At 42.7% G+C, this 12,941-nt stretch overlaps 1 protein-coding gene across 1 annotated transcript in view; it reads left to right on the plus strand.

The window, feature by feature from the left end:
- gcn1 (GCN1 activator of EIF2AK4) overlaps window positions 1-12,941 on the plus strand; it is a 30,334-nt gene that overhangs the window by 6,621 nt on the left and 10,772 nt on the right. Inside the window, exons 12-39 of the mRNA XM_005472943.4 lie at window positions 81-179; window positions 295-468; window positions 556-708; window positions 798-890; window positions 989-1,064; window positions 1,965-2,124; window positions 2,226-2,415; window positions 2,519-2,643; window positions 2,994-3,172; window positions 3,268-3,361; window positions 3,448-3,561; window positions 3,648-3,846; window positions 3,934-4,086; window positions 4,924-5,105; window positions 6,888-6,968; window positions 7,133-7,276; window positions 8,458-8,582; window positions 8,855-9,044; window positions 9,163-9,233; window positions 9,416-9,581; window positions 9,674-9,868; window positions 9,963-10,209; window positions 10,326-10,447; window positions 10,551-10,665; window positions 10,909-11,088; window positions 11,951-12,171; window positions 12,289-12,357; window positions 12,800-12,938. Coding sequence (XP_005473000.1) covers window positions 81-179; window positions 295-468; window positions 556-708; window positions 798-890; window positions 989-1,064; window positions 1,965-2,124; window positions 2,226-2,415; window positions 2,519-2,643; window positions 2,994-3,172; window positions 3,268-3,361; window positions 3,448-3,561; window positions 3,648-3,846; window positions 3,934-4,086; window positions 4,924-5,105; window positions 6,888-6,968; window positions 7,133-7,276; window positions 8,458-8,582; window positions 8,855-9,044; window positions 9,163-9,233; window positions 9,416-9,581; window positions 9,674-9,868; window positions 9,963-10,209; window positions 10,326-10,447; window positions 10,551-10,665; window positions 10,909-11,088; window positions 11,951-12,171; window positions 12,289-12,357; window positions 12,800-12,938 — 4,056 coding nt within the window. The remainder of the gene's footprint in view (window positions 1-80; window positions 180-294; window positions 469-555; window positions 709-797; window positions 891-988; window positions 1,065-1,964; window positions 2,125-2,225; window positions 2,416-2,518; window positions 2,644-2,993; window positions 3,173-3,267; window positions 3,362-3,447; window positions 3,562-3,647; window positions 3,847-3,933; window positions 4,087-4,923; window positions 5,106-6,887; window positions 6,969-7,132; window positions 7,277-8,457; window positions 8,583-8,854; window positions 9,045-9,162; window positions 9,234-9,415; window positions 9,582-9,673; window positions 9,869-9,962; window positions 10,210-10,325; window positions 10,448-10,550; window positions 10,666-10,908; window positions 11,089-11,950; window positions 12,172-12,288; window positions 12,358-12,799; window positions 12,939-12,941) is intronic.

The raw sequence follows: 12,941 nt of genomic DNA on the forward strand, positions 1-12,941 counted from the left end.
CCTTTCAAACACTTTGTATTTATGAGCTTGGCTGTTTAACATGAGAAAAGAAAGGTAAGCATTTGCTCTAAATGTTGTAGGGATTGCCAGCTGCAGCCATCATACCGTGTCAGGAGCTTCCAACCAGACTCTGAGCTCTGCAGTCACTGTGATGTTCATCCCCTATTTACAGCAGGAAGGTAATGCTCATCTTCCTCACCTTCCTCTCATAGTCCTGTGTCTCTGTGAGCTCAAAATCCAGCGTTACTCTAAACTTGTTGCACACTAATTCTGACTTTTCCTTCTTTTGTTTAGTCCATGAAGGCACCTTGGTGCATGCAGTGTCTGTGCTCTCCCAGTGGAGCAACCGCCTCACGGTGGAAGTTCCCGTCGCTCTGCTGGATTGGTTCAAGAAGGCGTTCACCCTGAAGACCTCCACCTCTCTGGTTCGGCATGCCTACCTTCAAGCCATGCTGGGGGCCTTCAAAGGTCAGTGAGACGCAAGGAAACATTATGCTGCATCACACATGTGCAGCTGGCTTAAAGGAACTCAACCCTTATTTGTCTGCTGTCCAGGTGACACTCTGGCCCAAGCCTCAGACCTCATACCGTTGCTGCTTCAGACAGTTGAGAAAGCTGCAGCACAGAACTCCCAGCATGCTCTACTTGCGGAAGGCGTGGCAGCATCTGTTCTCTTGAGTCGATTGGCTCTGCTGGAGACACAAACAGGTGAGGATTTTGTTCCAGCTGTGGCTTTTTGTCACTTATAGAGCCTCTAAGAGAATATGAAGTGACAGAGGCTGTTTTTGTCCCCGCAGAGGCCAAATTCACCAGCTTTTGGAACCTGATCTTGGATGAGAAGAAGCCATTATTCACTACAGAGAAGTTCCTCTCCCAAGGCAGTGAAGAAGGTAAGAGCATTTTAAAAATGCTGTTATATAGTTTTACATTGCTTATGAGTGGTTAAAAAAATGTCTTATTTCTACTTTCTACTTTGCACTCTCTCTAGCTCTGCTCACAGTGCTGCAGCTCTGTGAACGGCTGTTTTTGGATCATGCCCACAGACTGAACAGCAGCAAAACACAGTGAGTCTAACCTCAGTGTTCATTCACACCAGAAACACTTATATATAAAAATACTGTCCTCACACATTGTGTGCCCTTTTTGTTATTTCCACAAAGCAGCTTTTTGAAAGAACTGAATAGGTTAATCACTGGTCAGTGGGGCTTAAGGTAAACTTAGAGCCTTCCTAATATCTCATCATTATGGCTGATACAGATTGATTGATTGAAAAGATTGAATAAAAGCTTTAAAGGCTTTTAATGATAGCACGTATTGACAACATACCAGTGTCTGCTGTCAGTGCTCTGCCCAGATCAGCTGACTGATATCAGCCCAGTTATAGCTAGAAACATATGTTAACTTTAACCTGAGATGGTACTTTATTTAGTGGGCAGTGAAATAGAGTTTAAAAATGTAGTGCACAACAAGGACCTTACACAACTTGCTTATGCTATTTTACATATTCCCATGGTATTAACACTGTTGGGGCAGTGCTTTTACTGTATAAAAAATTTGTTTGCTTATGAAAAAGTCTTTACATGATCCTTGTAGTTTGTTTTGCTTGCTGTTATTTATTCCCCTTAGGCCAGTGTAACAAATCTTAATAAGGAAAACTGCTTTAAAGCTTTTCATCATACCATGTTTTAACATTTAAGCAGTAGAAAAGTATAAACAACAGAAAAACATCAGTCTGTCATTTAGAGGTCTGGAAGGCAATATTGGCCCACGGCGATGTTTAGTTGGTATATAGATACAACCCCAATTCCAAAAACGTTGTTGACGTAAACAGGGCAAAACCCAAACTTGCTGACTTGCTGAAATTAAAAGTCACCTAGTGTTGTTTTTATGCAGGAAGCAGGCAGTCTGCCTTCTTTTTATCCCATTTTGCTTTAATGACATTTTCCCCCTTGTGCACTCTGTAGGATGTATCATCAGGCCACAGTTGCGGCTCTGTTGTCTCGAAGCTGGCGTGTGAGGAAGAGAGCACAGCAGACAATCAGGAAGCTTCTCTCCTCTTTGGGAGGATCCAGTCTTGCTCATGGCCTTCTTGGGGAACTGCGGGTGGTCATCAACAAACACAAAGTACAGAATCACTTATCGTTTCCAGCCGCTGCAGGGCTGAATGCTAACTCTCTTTCTATTCACTGTATTTTCATCTTACTGACAGTACTGTAAACTTTCAGGTTTTACCCCAGGACAGCGTGGTGTCAGAGTCCGGAGAGCTGACTGAGCTGGGTCGCAGCTATGTGCCCCCTCGTGTCCTGTTGGATGCACTGTGTGTTGTTTGCTCCTCTGCCAGCCAGTGGGGCGATCCTGCTGAAGCAGAGAGTTTGGCTATGGAGACCCTGATAGTTTCTCATCATCCATCTATAGGTACATGGTTTTCACTGTTTCATAACCCCGAGGTTTGTTGCTATAGTGCTTTGGTGTTGGTAGCAGCGTCTGAAATGTCTCACTTCACATTTATCTTTTTCAGTGGAAGCTCGCCGTGGACTCTGGCCTGTTCTCCTCTCCTCCATGAACTTGAAAGCTGAAGAGTTCATAGAAAAGAACCTGGAGGCTATTCTCCCACAGCTGCTCAAAGTCGATGCCGACAACCAGGTTTGACAATCATACAGCTTCATTTCTTGTATTTCTACATTTGTTTATACAGATTCATGTAGAACATGGTGAAAAAACAGAATGAAACAGCTTAATGTAGCATCTAGATCAAGGAAAGGAGACGTGTTCAGATGATGATAACAAACATGCACCTCTTTACATTTGGTCTCCAGCCAAAAAGCAGCATTTCTTTTTTTTATTTCATCTTAAATTAAAGAACAGTTTTTCCTTACTGTTCACTAAACTCGTACACATGCAGACTTTCTGTTTGTATCTTAAGTGATGAAGTTCTTGGGTTATTTAGTGATTTTATTTATGTATTTATTTTTATTTTCTTCCTTTCTCCTCAGGCGGTCAGGAATGCAGTGGGCTCCCTTTCACGCCTCTCCCCGAACAAGCTGTTGCCGCGGGTGATCAGTCACATCACTGAAGGGCTTTCCAAACCGGCACTGCTTCAGGTCACCAGGGAGGAGTACGCCATCATGTTGACACCCGAGGGTGAACTGTATGACAAGAGTATCATCCAGAGGTAAATGCACAGTTTCACTCACCTGCAGCTGAACTCAGAGCTCCATCTGTGGGACATTTATTCACTCCTGTCTGCCCTCTGTTAACCTGCTGCAGTGCCCAGAAGGAAAACACTAAGAAAGTAAACATGAAGCGAGAGAACAAGGCGTACTCATACAAGGAACAGATCATTGAATTGGAGTTACAGGAGGTAGATTAATTATTGTTTTTTGTTTTTTAAAGGATCGTAACGTTTGAAACTATTTGAATGTGTTAATTTCCTTTTTGGTGTGACAGGAGCTCAAGAAGAAGAAAGGCATCAAAGAGGAGATCCAGCTAACTACGAAACAGAAGGAAATGATGCAAATCCAGCTGGAAAAAGAGTCTGCTACTCGCAAAAGACTTCAAGAGGTAAGGAGCTCTAAAGTCTGTCCACTAAATCAGGTCATTAAAACAGAGTGCCCCCGGTGTGACATTTTAAAATTCTCTGTTTGCAGCTGGATGGAGAGCTGCAGAGTGCGGTGGGTCTCCTGGAAGCCACTCTGATAGAGAGACCTGCTCAGATCACCAGGGAGCTCCCTGCTGTCCTCCAGGTCCTAATGCCCCTGCTGCAATCCCCCCTGGCTGCTCCAAGCATCCAGCAGGTCTTCTTGGATATTGGAGTGTGCCTCATGCCCAAGAGCCTTCAACATCTGGGTACAAAGTCTGTCTTGGTGTAGTTTTAAAACACAGTTTCTGGCATCTCAGTTTAAAATCATTTTTGTTTTTCTTTCCCCCATCCAGCTGTCCTTGTGGGTCATGTGACTTTACGGTTACTGAAGCCTGAGTGTGATCTGGATAAGGCCTGGGAACAAGAGGACCTGGCTACAGCTGCTCACCGCACCGTGATGCTGCTGCACAACCACACCGTCCCACAGAGAGAGGGCAAGACTGCCGGTGAGTACATGTGGTTCACAAAATGAAACGACACATCTTAGATGAGTCAATAAATCTGAAAGGCTTGAAAAAACACCACTGATGATTAAAAACATTAAAAGATGAGAATAAAATCTAACACAAACTAAAACCCTGCTCACTGTTACCACAGTGTAACTGCTTAATGTGATGAATATTCATATTTTTTTTTCCCCCAAAATATGAAAATATTTTAGATGAAAACTCAAATTTAGGAGACGGTTTAATAACTGACATTTCCCTGTGCAGAAAATACAAACCTAAAATCTAAAAATGTAAAAGATGGTCAGACCTCATGGGTCTGAAAACCTGAATTCTTTCTAATGTCCAGCAGAGGGCGCCTGCACTAGTTTTAAAAACAAAGTCCCAGTCTTTAAAAAGTCTAAGATGAGCTGATCTCTGTTGAGTTTGTGCTGTTCAACACTAATTTTAATCCTTCTTCAAAACACTGATGTTCATTTAGGTTTGGTCAGTACTCTTTGACTATTAACAGACATCAATGACCAAAAAATATATTCAGGCCTTGTAGTGAACAAGGTGAACAAGTATAAATTACCCTAACAGCATACAGGTGTAAATAATTTTAAATAATAATGTACTAAAAATAATTATCCTGGCACATAAAGAAGGCACATGAGATGCTGAGGAACATAGAAATGATAGCTGTCTGAAAACAAACTCTTAAAAAACTGAATTGAGCGTTAGCTTGGCGTTTGTGTTGAGCGCGAGGGCGGCGTCCAGCATGCGTCATTCAGGAGAGGGGGTGACCTTTTCTTCCTTTTCTTCTAATATGTTTTGATTTTATTTTATTTTCCTCAGATGCGGCGCCTCTGTCTGCTCCTGCCTTTTCCTTCTGCTTCCCTCTCCTCAACGCTACACTCAGGGAGTCTTCAGGCAGCACCGAGGAGACGGAGAACACCATGATGAGAGCACTGCAGGTCATCAATGAACACTCTCAGCTTCGGGCTGACACCAACAGTGATGACGTTGCCATTGATGAGGTACAGACAAATGACTTTATTGCATTTTCTCTGTGGTGGCTGTTATGTGCACAGAGTGAGTTCCAAACAAGTTAGGAGTCTGGGTAAAGTGTAAATAAAAAGAGAATGCAATCATATGCATGAAACCCATATTTTATTCATATAGAGGACCGAAAACATGTCAAACATTTAAGAGGAGAAAATATTGGCTCATTTTGGTATTTAATGGCAGCAACTCGTGTCATGAAAGTTGGCACAGGGTAGAGTTCCCTGTTCTTTTAATAACAGTCTGTAAACATCTGGGGACTGAGGAAACCAGGTGCTGGACGTTTGGGAGATGAATGTTGTCTCACTCTCGCCTGATAAAGGATTCCAGCTACTTAACAATCCCCGTTCTTTTTTGTGGTGTTTCATGTTCCGTGACACACTGAAATGTTTTCAGTTGGTGAAAGGTCTAAATTGCGCGCAGGTCGGTGAACTCTTCTACTATGAAGGATGAGATTTAGCAGCGTCTTGTTGGCCTTTCCTGAAATAGATCCTGGCTGCATGGGAGCACACGATATGCCTTTCAGCACTGATGGTGCCTGGTTCCAGATGTACAGTCTGACATTTGTATAAACACCAATGCACCCCTATATGATCAGGATGATGTCTTCAAGGCTGATGGCTAGCTGGATGATCCCTCTCCTCTTTAATCCAGAGGACTCAGTGTTCCTGTTTTCCAAAGAGAATTTCAGATTTAATTCATCTGACCACAGAACAGTTTTCCACTTTGCCTCAGTCCATGTTAAATGAGTTTATGCCCAGAGAAAGATGGCAGCATTTCTAGATCAGGTTCACATAGACTTTCTTTACATGACTGAGCTTTAACCTACTTTTGTGAATGGCACAGTGAACTGTGTTCATAGATAACGGTTTCTGAAATGTTCCTAAGTCACGACAGAATCATGTCTGCTTAATTCAGTGCAGCCCGAGGGCCCAGAGATCATGCAGTATGCAGTATTGATTTTTCCACCTTGTTCCCGTTTCAAGTTAACTTGACTAGCCCAGTTTTTTAGTACCACCATCATTTTAATTTTTTTTTATAAATTTTGTTTTTTTTTCCTGTCCCAACATTTTTGGTCATGTGTTGCCACCATCAATTTCAGAATAAGCTGACATGTATTTTGAGAAATTGTAAAATGTTTCAGTTTAAGACGTTTTCTATGTTCTATAGAAACCACAATAAATCTAAGTTTATGAGATTTGTAAATCTTTGCGTTTCTTTTGTTTTGTTTTGTTTTTAAATTACGCTTTACATAGTATCCCTCTTTTTTTCTTGGCCTGGATCTGTTTATTTTATTTTATTTTACTGTGAAATTTTTTATATGCAAATATTTGTCTTAACATACAGTGCTGTGCAAAAGTCTTGAGCCACCCCCATTTCTTCAGATATAACAAAGTTTCTAAAGGTATAATTTAAAATCGATTATTTTCTCTGTGTAGACACAACACAGGTTTATTCTTTGAGTTAGGACCTTTGTTGTTTGCATGATTCATATATGAGTGTTAAGTAACTTAACAACATTTACCCTTGACCTTCCTTTAAAAATGCTCAGTTACAAGCGCTGGACTGAAAGTGAAAAAACAGCCAGTGTTCAAAGAAAGGCCTTCAGGAAGCCTGGAGAATTATTGTCACTTTAAAAATGACACAGGCTCTTTACAATGTAAATAAAATGCAGAGTGGCTCTAGACTTGCACGATATAGAGTACATTTCCAAATACTGCATAGTATCATTTCTTTATGTTGTTTTCTTGTCATAGAACGGCCCAGAGCTGCTTCCACGTGTCAGCATGTTGTTGCTACTGACCAGAGTCATTTCCACCGCAGCACCGAGGCTCCAGGTAAATGTCAGAGTTTAGAGTTTGTGTATCCAAACATTTGAACCCTTTCTAATGCTTCAGTGCGACATCAAGTCATTTTGAATACCCTTTAGGTCTTGTTTTACTCTGCTCCAGAATTATTGCGTAGCTCCACAATGTGACACTTTGCACACTTTGTGTTTCAGGTGTTGGCGTCTCAGTGCCTGACGGCTCTGTGTGCCAGTGCTGGAGGAGAAGAGGGCTGCACTGTAGCAGAGCAGCCAGAGATCGATGTCTTACTCAACGCCCTGCTTTCACCCTGCTTCTCAGTCCGTGACGCCGCCCTCAGGGTGAGCCTGGCATCACTTCATTTTGATATTTGCTGAAGTGTCTCTGTGTCTCTCTGTCTTGCATTTCACTGGCAGTGGTTTTCAGAAGTGTTTCCATTACATAACGGTTCAGAACCTTTGTCCCTGACTAGGGCATGGCAATATGGCCAAAAATATTTATCGCAATATATATTTGAAAATTTGCAATAACGATATAATTGACACGAGACAAAATACTTATTAGTGCAAAAAAAAACCCATCAATGTATTTTCACTTTCACTGTTTTTTTTGTTTTTTTTATGTGCATTTAAGCTATATAAAAATGTAACAGTGCAAATTCCTCGCTGACAGTTTAACCAAAAGGCATTTCCAGTGGAAATTGGCCGACATATCCTCAGCATAACCATTTATAATATCCACAAAACTTAAAAAGAGGTTATACACACACAATACAGTAATATTATGTTAAAGCACAGTACGTATCACTCCGCGAGGCTCCTGCCTACGATAGCCGTAATGCTCCAACAATCCATCAAGCGGTGCGGGTTCGTAGCTTAGCAAAGTCGTATTAAAACATTTTTTGACAGATTTTTGAGCCCCGTGTACCGCATAAAATCAGTTCGGTAATAACGACTCTACCAAAAAATGCGCTTTGGTGTGTATCTGACGGACGAAAGCCAAACCAGTTCTACACCACTTTAGTTGCGCCATTTTTACAAAGCAATTCTGATTCATCTGTTTCATTCAACGATTCGCTTTCTAATTCTCTGTCGCCGCCATGCTTTTTCCGCCATGTGCGTATGACAACAAACGCATGCGCGTTTTACCCATATTCTATCGCGATATTTCATTTTCTTATCATTGTCTAACATTATACCGGTATGACCGTGAGCGATATGATATGACCCAGCCCTGACTGCCACAGATTTCTCTGAATTAACTTAATCTTGTAATAAAATTATGAAGTTTGTTCTGTTAATTTTATTTTTCAGCGGTATTTCTGAAAGCCTTGGCCTCTCTGGGTTGCTCTTTTAATACCCACTCATGTAATTAATCTGGTTGTAAGATCTTCCACCAGATGTTTTTCAGTCTTTCAGTGCCTCGTCCTAACCTAAAAATGTGAAACAAACATATGTTTTTCAAGAAAATCAACATTTTAAGTTTCAACATTTGATTAACAGTTCGTCCTGTTTGTTTCCAGGGGCTGTTGGAGATGGAGTTTGCCCTGCCTACAGACTGCACAGACGCCAGTGGGATGAGTTTGCTGCGTAGGCTTTGGGTTGCCAGATTTGATGTTGAGGAGGAAGGTCAAGCCCTGGCTGAAAAGTATGTAACACACGCTCCTAACATCCTGCAAACAGTCACTGACTGAAAATGTTTGACTTTTGTTCTTCAGCCTGTTTGTTCTTTCATGTTTCATTCATTCCCATGTTGACACCATTCTGCCATAACATTGGTTAAAATGTAAATTGTCAAACATTCTGGTTTTTATATGCGAGTCAAAACACAATGAAATCGTATGATTTGTGCTGTGAAGGAGAAATAGTGTTGTAAATTGGCCAGTTGAACCAGTTCCCTCATTTGTTCCTCCTGCTCAGGCTCTGGGAGTCTCTGGGTCTGGAGTTGGTCCCTGAGATCTGCTCACTGCTGATAGGGGACGTCACTCACCACGAGGAAGCCATCCGCTCTGCAGCAGCCGACGCTCTGTCGAGTGCCGTGTCCCAGTACAGAGACCAGTCTGCCACGGTGCTCGGCCAGCTCACTGAGCTTTACCATCAAAAACTTTATGTAAGAACATGTCCCACGCTCCGATTTACATAGATTTTTATTGCTGTAAGAATTTTACAGTAACAAAAGATGTTTGTTTGTTTTGATTGTTTCTTTCTTCTCTCTTTTCCTTCTAAAGAGACCACCGCCTGTGCTGGATGCACTGGGCAGAGTCATCTCTGAAGCCCCACCTGACCAGTGGGAGGCCAGGTAATTAAATCTGGGTCTGATGGAATTTAAGGAAAGAAAAAAAGCTCTGAGTGCCACACAGTTCTGTATTAACCGACCGTAAATGGTGCAAAAACATCAGGACTGTGACATAAGAAGTGTTTCTAAAGACTGTGGCTGAATCCAATGTTGTTCTTGTGCACTGTTTGTTTTTTTATTCCCAGGTGTGGCATTGCTCTGGCTCTGAACAAGCTCTCTCAGTACCTGGATGAATCTCAGGTCACCCCTCTCTTCCTTTTCTTCGTTCCCGATGCTCTGAATGATCGCCACACTGACGTGCGGCGCTGCATGCTGGACGCCGCCCTTTCAGCGCTCAACACACATGGCAAGGTAACGCTCAGTTCTGTTTTTCTAGAGTTTGTTTTCAGACAGCTATCATTTCTGTATTCCTCGGCATCTCATGCACCTTCCTTATGTGTCAGGATAACGTGAGCTCCCTGCTGCCAGTGTTTGAGGAGTTCCTGAAGAACGCCCCGCAGGATGCCAGCTACGACTCTGTGCGTCAGAGCGTGGTTATCCTCATGGGCTCCTTGGCCAAACATTTGGACAAAAACGACCCCAAAGTCAAACCCATTGTGGCCAAGCTTATTACCGCACTCTCTACACCATCACAGCAGGTAAAGGCCTAATTTGGCTCCTTTTCTACCCACTCAACCTGTACTACTCAGATTTTCAAAACATCATCCTGTGTGGTATGTCATCCTTCTCCAGGTCCAGGAGTCTGTTGCTAGCTGTTTGCCTCCTTTGGTCCCCGCCATCAAAGAGGATGCTGCAGGGATTGTTAAAAACCTGCTTCAGCTGCTGCTCGAGAGCGACAAATATGCAGAGAGGAAGGGTGCAGCGTACGGGCTGGCTGGACTGGTCAAAGGACTCGGGATCCTGGCGCTTAAACAGCAGGACATAATGACCACACTTACTGAGGCCATCCAGGATAAGAAAAACTTCAGACGCAGGGAAGGTCAGCAAGAATTCATGAGTCATTGAACTGTCTGGTTTTGATTCATCCTCTTTATACCGGATGCCACCTTTATTAGCACAACTCAGAGTATCCGGTTTATTTTTGGTCTCCTGCAGGGGCGCTGTTTGCCTTTGAGATGCTGTGTAACATGTTGGGAAAACTGTTTGAGCCCTACGTGGTCCATGTGCTGCCACACCTTCTGCTCTGTTTTGGAGACGGAAACCAGTATGTTAGAGAGGTGAGCAGGCAGGTCGTGTCGTTGTCTAAATATTTGCCCGTCAGTTGTTCGAGACTTTTTCTCAAGTGGGACATTTTACCACCCCTCTTGCTTGTCCTCCCAGGCTGCAGATGACTGTGCCAAGGCTGTGATGAGGAACCTGAGTGCCCATGGGGTGAAGCTGGTCCTGCCCTCCCTGCTGGTGGCCCTGGAGGAGGAGTCTTGGAGGACAAAAGCAGGTAAAGAGCATCATCAGTCACAGGTTTCACGGCAGGTCTTGAATATAGTGATGTATTTAAAATGATCTTTATTGTTTTTTAGCACACCTGATTATTGTTTAAAATGTTAAATATTAGAGAACAGTAGTTACACTTGTGGTTGTCAGCTGTTTTAACAGCACTGAAGAGTTGATAAATGGGTAATAATCAGTCTCAGTCAAATGACTACTCCAATCCCGTCACTCACCCCTCTTGTTCCTGCAGGTTCTGTGGAGTTATTGGGTGCCATGGCTTACTGTGCACCCAAGCAGCTGTCCTCCTGCCTGCCCAGCATTGTGCCCAAGCTGACGGAGGTGCTGACTGACTCCCATGTGAAGGTGCAGAAGGCCGGCCAGCAGGCCCTCCGACAGATTGGCTCAGTCATCCGCAACCCAGAAATCCTGGGTAAGTGATTCAGTGTCATGAGGCACAGCTGCCAATGCAGAACGCTTGTTGCTCATAGACAGTCATAAAATATGGACCAAAGAGGTTTAAGAAACAGAAAATCTGAATATTTCCTTTGTACTCATTCAGAAGCTGTTTCAGGTAGTGAAAGCTTTACCCTGCCTCAATGAGTTTAATGCTTTTTTTAAACACAGAGGAATGCATTCCTAAATTTGAATACACTTTTTAGAGTGGAAATATTGCACGTTTCCTTATTTTGTCATGTATACTTTTCCAACAGTGAATACTAAGATTTAACATTCTCAAAGTTTCAAATGAGGTCAGTGCGTGTACAGCTAATCTCTGTGAGCCAAAACTTCAGCCCAAAGCATGAAAAGCTCAGCTTCAGACAGTCCTTTTGTACTGATAATGAGAACAGATATGCTTAATCTCAGAGCACTGAAGCCCACCCACCTGTTAAAATCTGCAGTTTGCAAGTAGAAAAAATCATCAGAGCAGAGAAACTAAACAGAATGTAAATAATCATAATTGGCCCACTCTAAAATATTCAAGTTGTTGCATATTAATTCAATTCAATTTTATTTATACAGCGCCACGTCACAACAGTCGTTTCAAGGCGCTTTATATTGTAAGGTAGACCCTAGAATAATACATACAGAGAAAAACTCAACAATCATATGACCCCCTATAAGCAAGCACTTTGGCAACAGTGGGAAGGAAAAACTCCATGTAAACAGGAAGAAACCCCCTGCAGAACCAGGATAAGGGAGGGCGACCATCTGTGATATACTGGTATTATACCAGTTGTAGGTACAGTAGTGTTATAGTAGTGCTAACAGCTATGTTTGTGTTTCTCTTCCAGCTATCACCCCCATCCTATTAGATGCTCTCACCGACCCGTCCAGGAAGACCCAGACGTGCCTGCAGACGCTGCTGGACACCAAGTTTGTGCACTTCATCGACGCCCCCTCTCTGGCCCTCATCATGCCCATCGTCCAGAGAGCCTTCCAGGATCGCTCCACTGACACTCGCAAGATGGCTGCTCAGATCATTGGAAACATGTACTCGCTCACTGACCAGAAGGTACACGGGGATAAATAAAACATCAGAGGAGTCCATTCAGTAAAACTGGTGCTTTCCAAAGCTTTTTCTTAATGGTTTGTGTGCTTTGTTTTGTTTGTTTTCCTCTGCTGCTAACAGGATCTGTCACCATACCTACCCAGTGTTATTCCTGGACTGAAGGCCTCCTTGTTGGACCCGGTGCCTGAGGTGTGTTTAGTATTCTTAAATAATCCTTTATGTGTGTAGCTGACGATGAAGCTGCAGTTCCCACCACTTTTTTTTATTTCATTTTCTCTTTCTTTTTCATCTCTCTTATCTTTCTGTTCTTTTTCTCTTCTTTCATTCTCTTCTCACTTTTTTCTTATTTTTTTTCCTCATTTCGTCTCTTTATTCCCACTTTGTCTTGTTTATTTTTCATTCTTTCTTTTACACTCTTCTTTATCACTACTTTCCTTCTCGTCTTCTCTATTTCTCAGTTTTCTTCTATCTGTAATCTCTTGTTTCTCATTTTTCTCATCTCTTGTTATCTTTCCAATCCCTCATATGCATTTCTTTATTTTTACTACTTTTATTTCCTTTGTTTTCTCTTTGCTGTTATCTCCTCGCATTTTTTCCTCTTATCATGTTTCCTTCTCTTCCCCCCCTTCAGGTCCGTACAGTATCAGCTAAAGCCCTGGGTGCCATGGTTAAGGGGATGGGTGAGTCCTGCTTTGACGACCTGCTGCCGTGGCTCATGGAGACGCTGGCCTCTGAGCAGAGCTCTGTGGACCGCTCAGGAGCTGCACAAGGTG

Source organism: Oreochromis niloticus, linkage group LG12 (assembly GCF_001858045.2).
Source record: "Oreochromis niloticus isolate F11D_XX linkage group LG12, O_niloticus_UMD_NMBU, whole genome shotgun sequence".
NCBI classification, from domain to species: Eukaryota; Metazoa; Chordata; class Actinopteri; order Cichliformes; family Cichlidae; genus Oreochromis; species Oreochromis niloticus.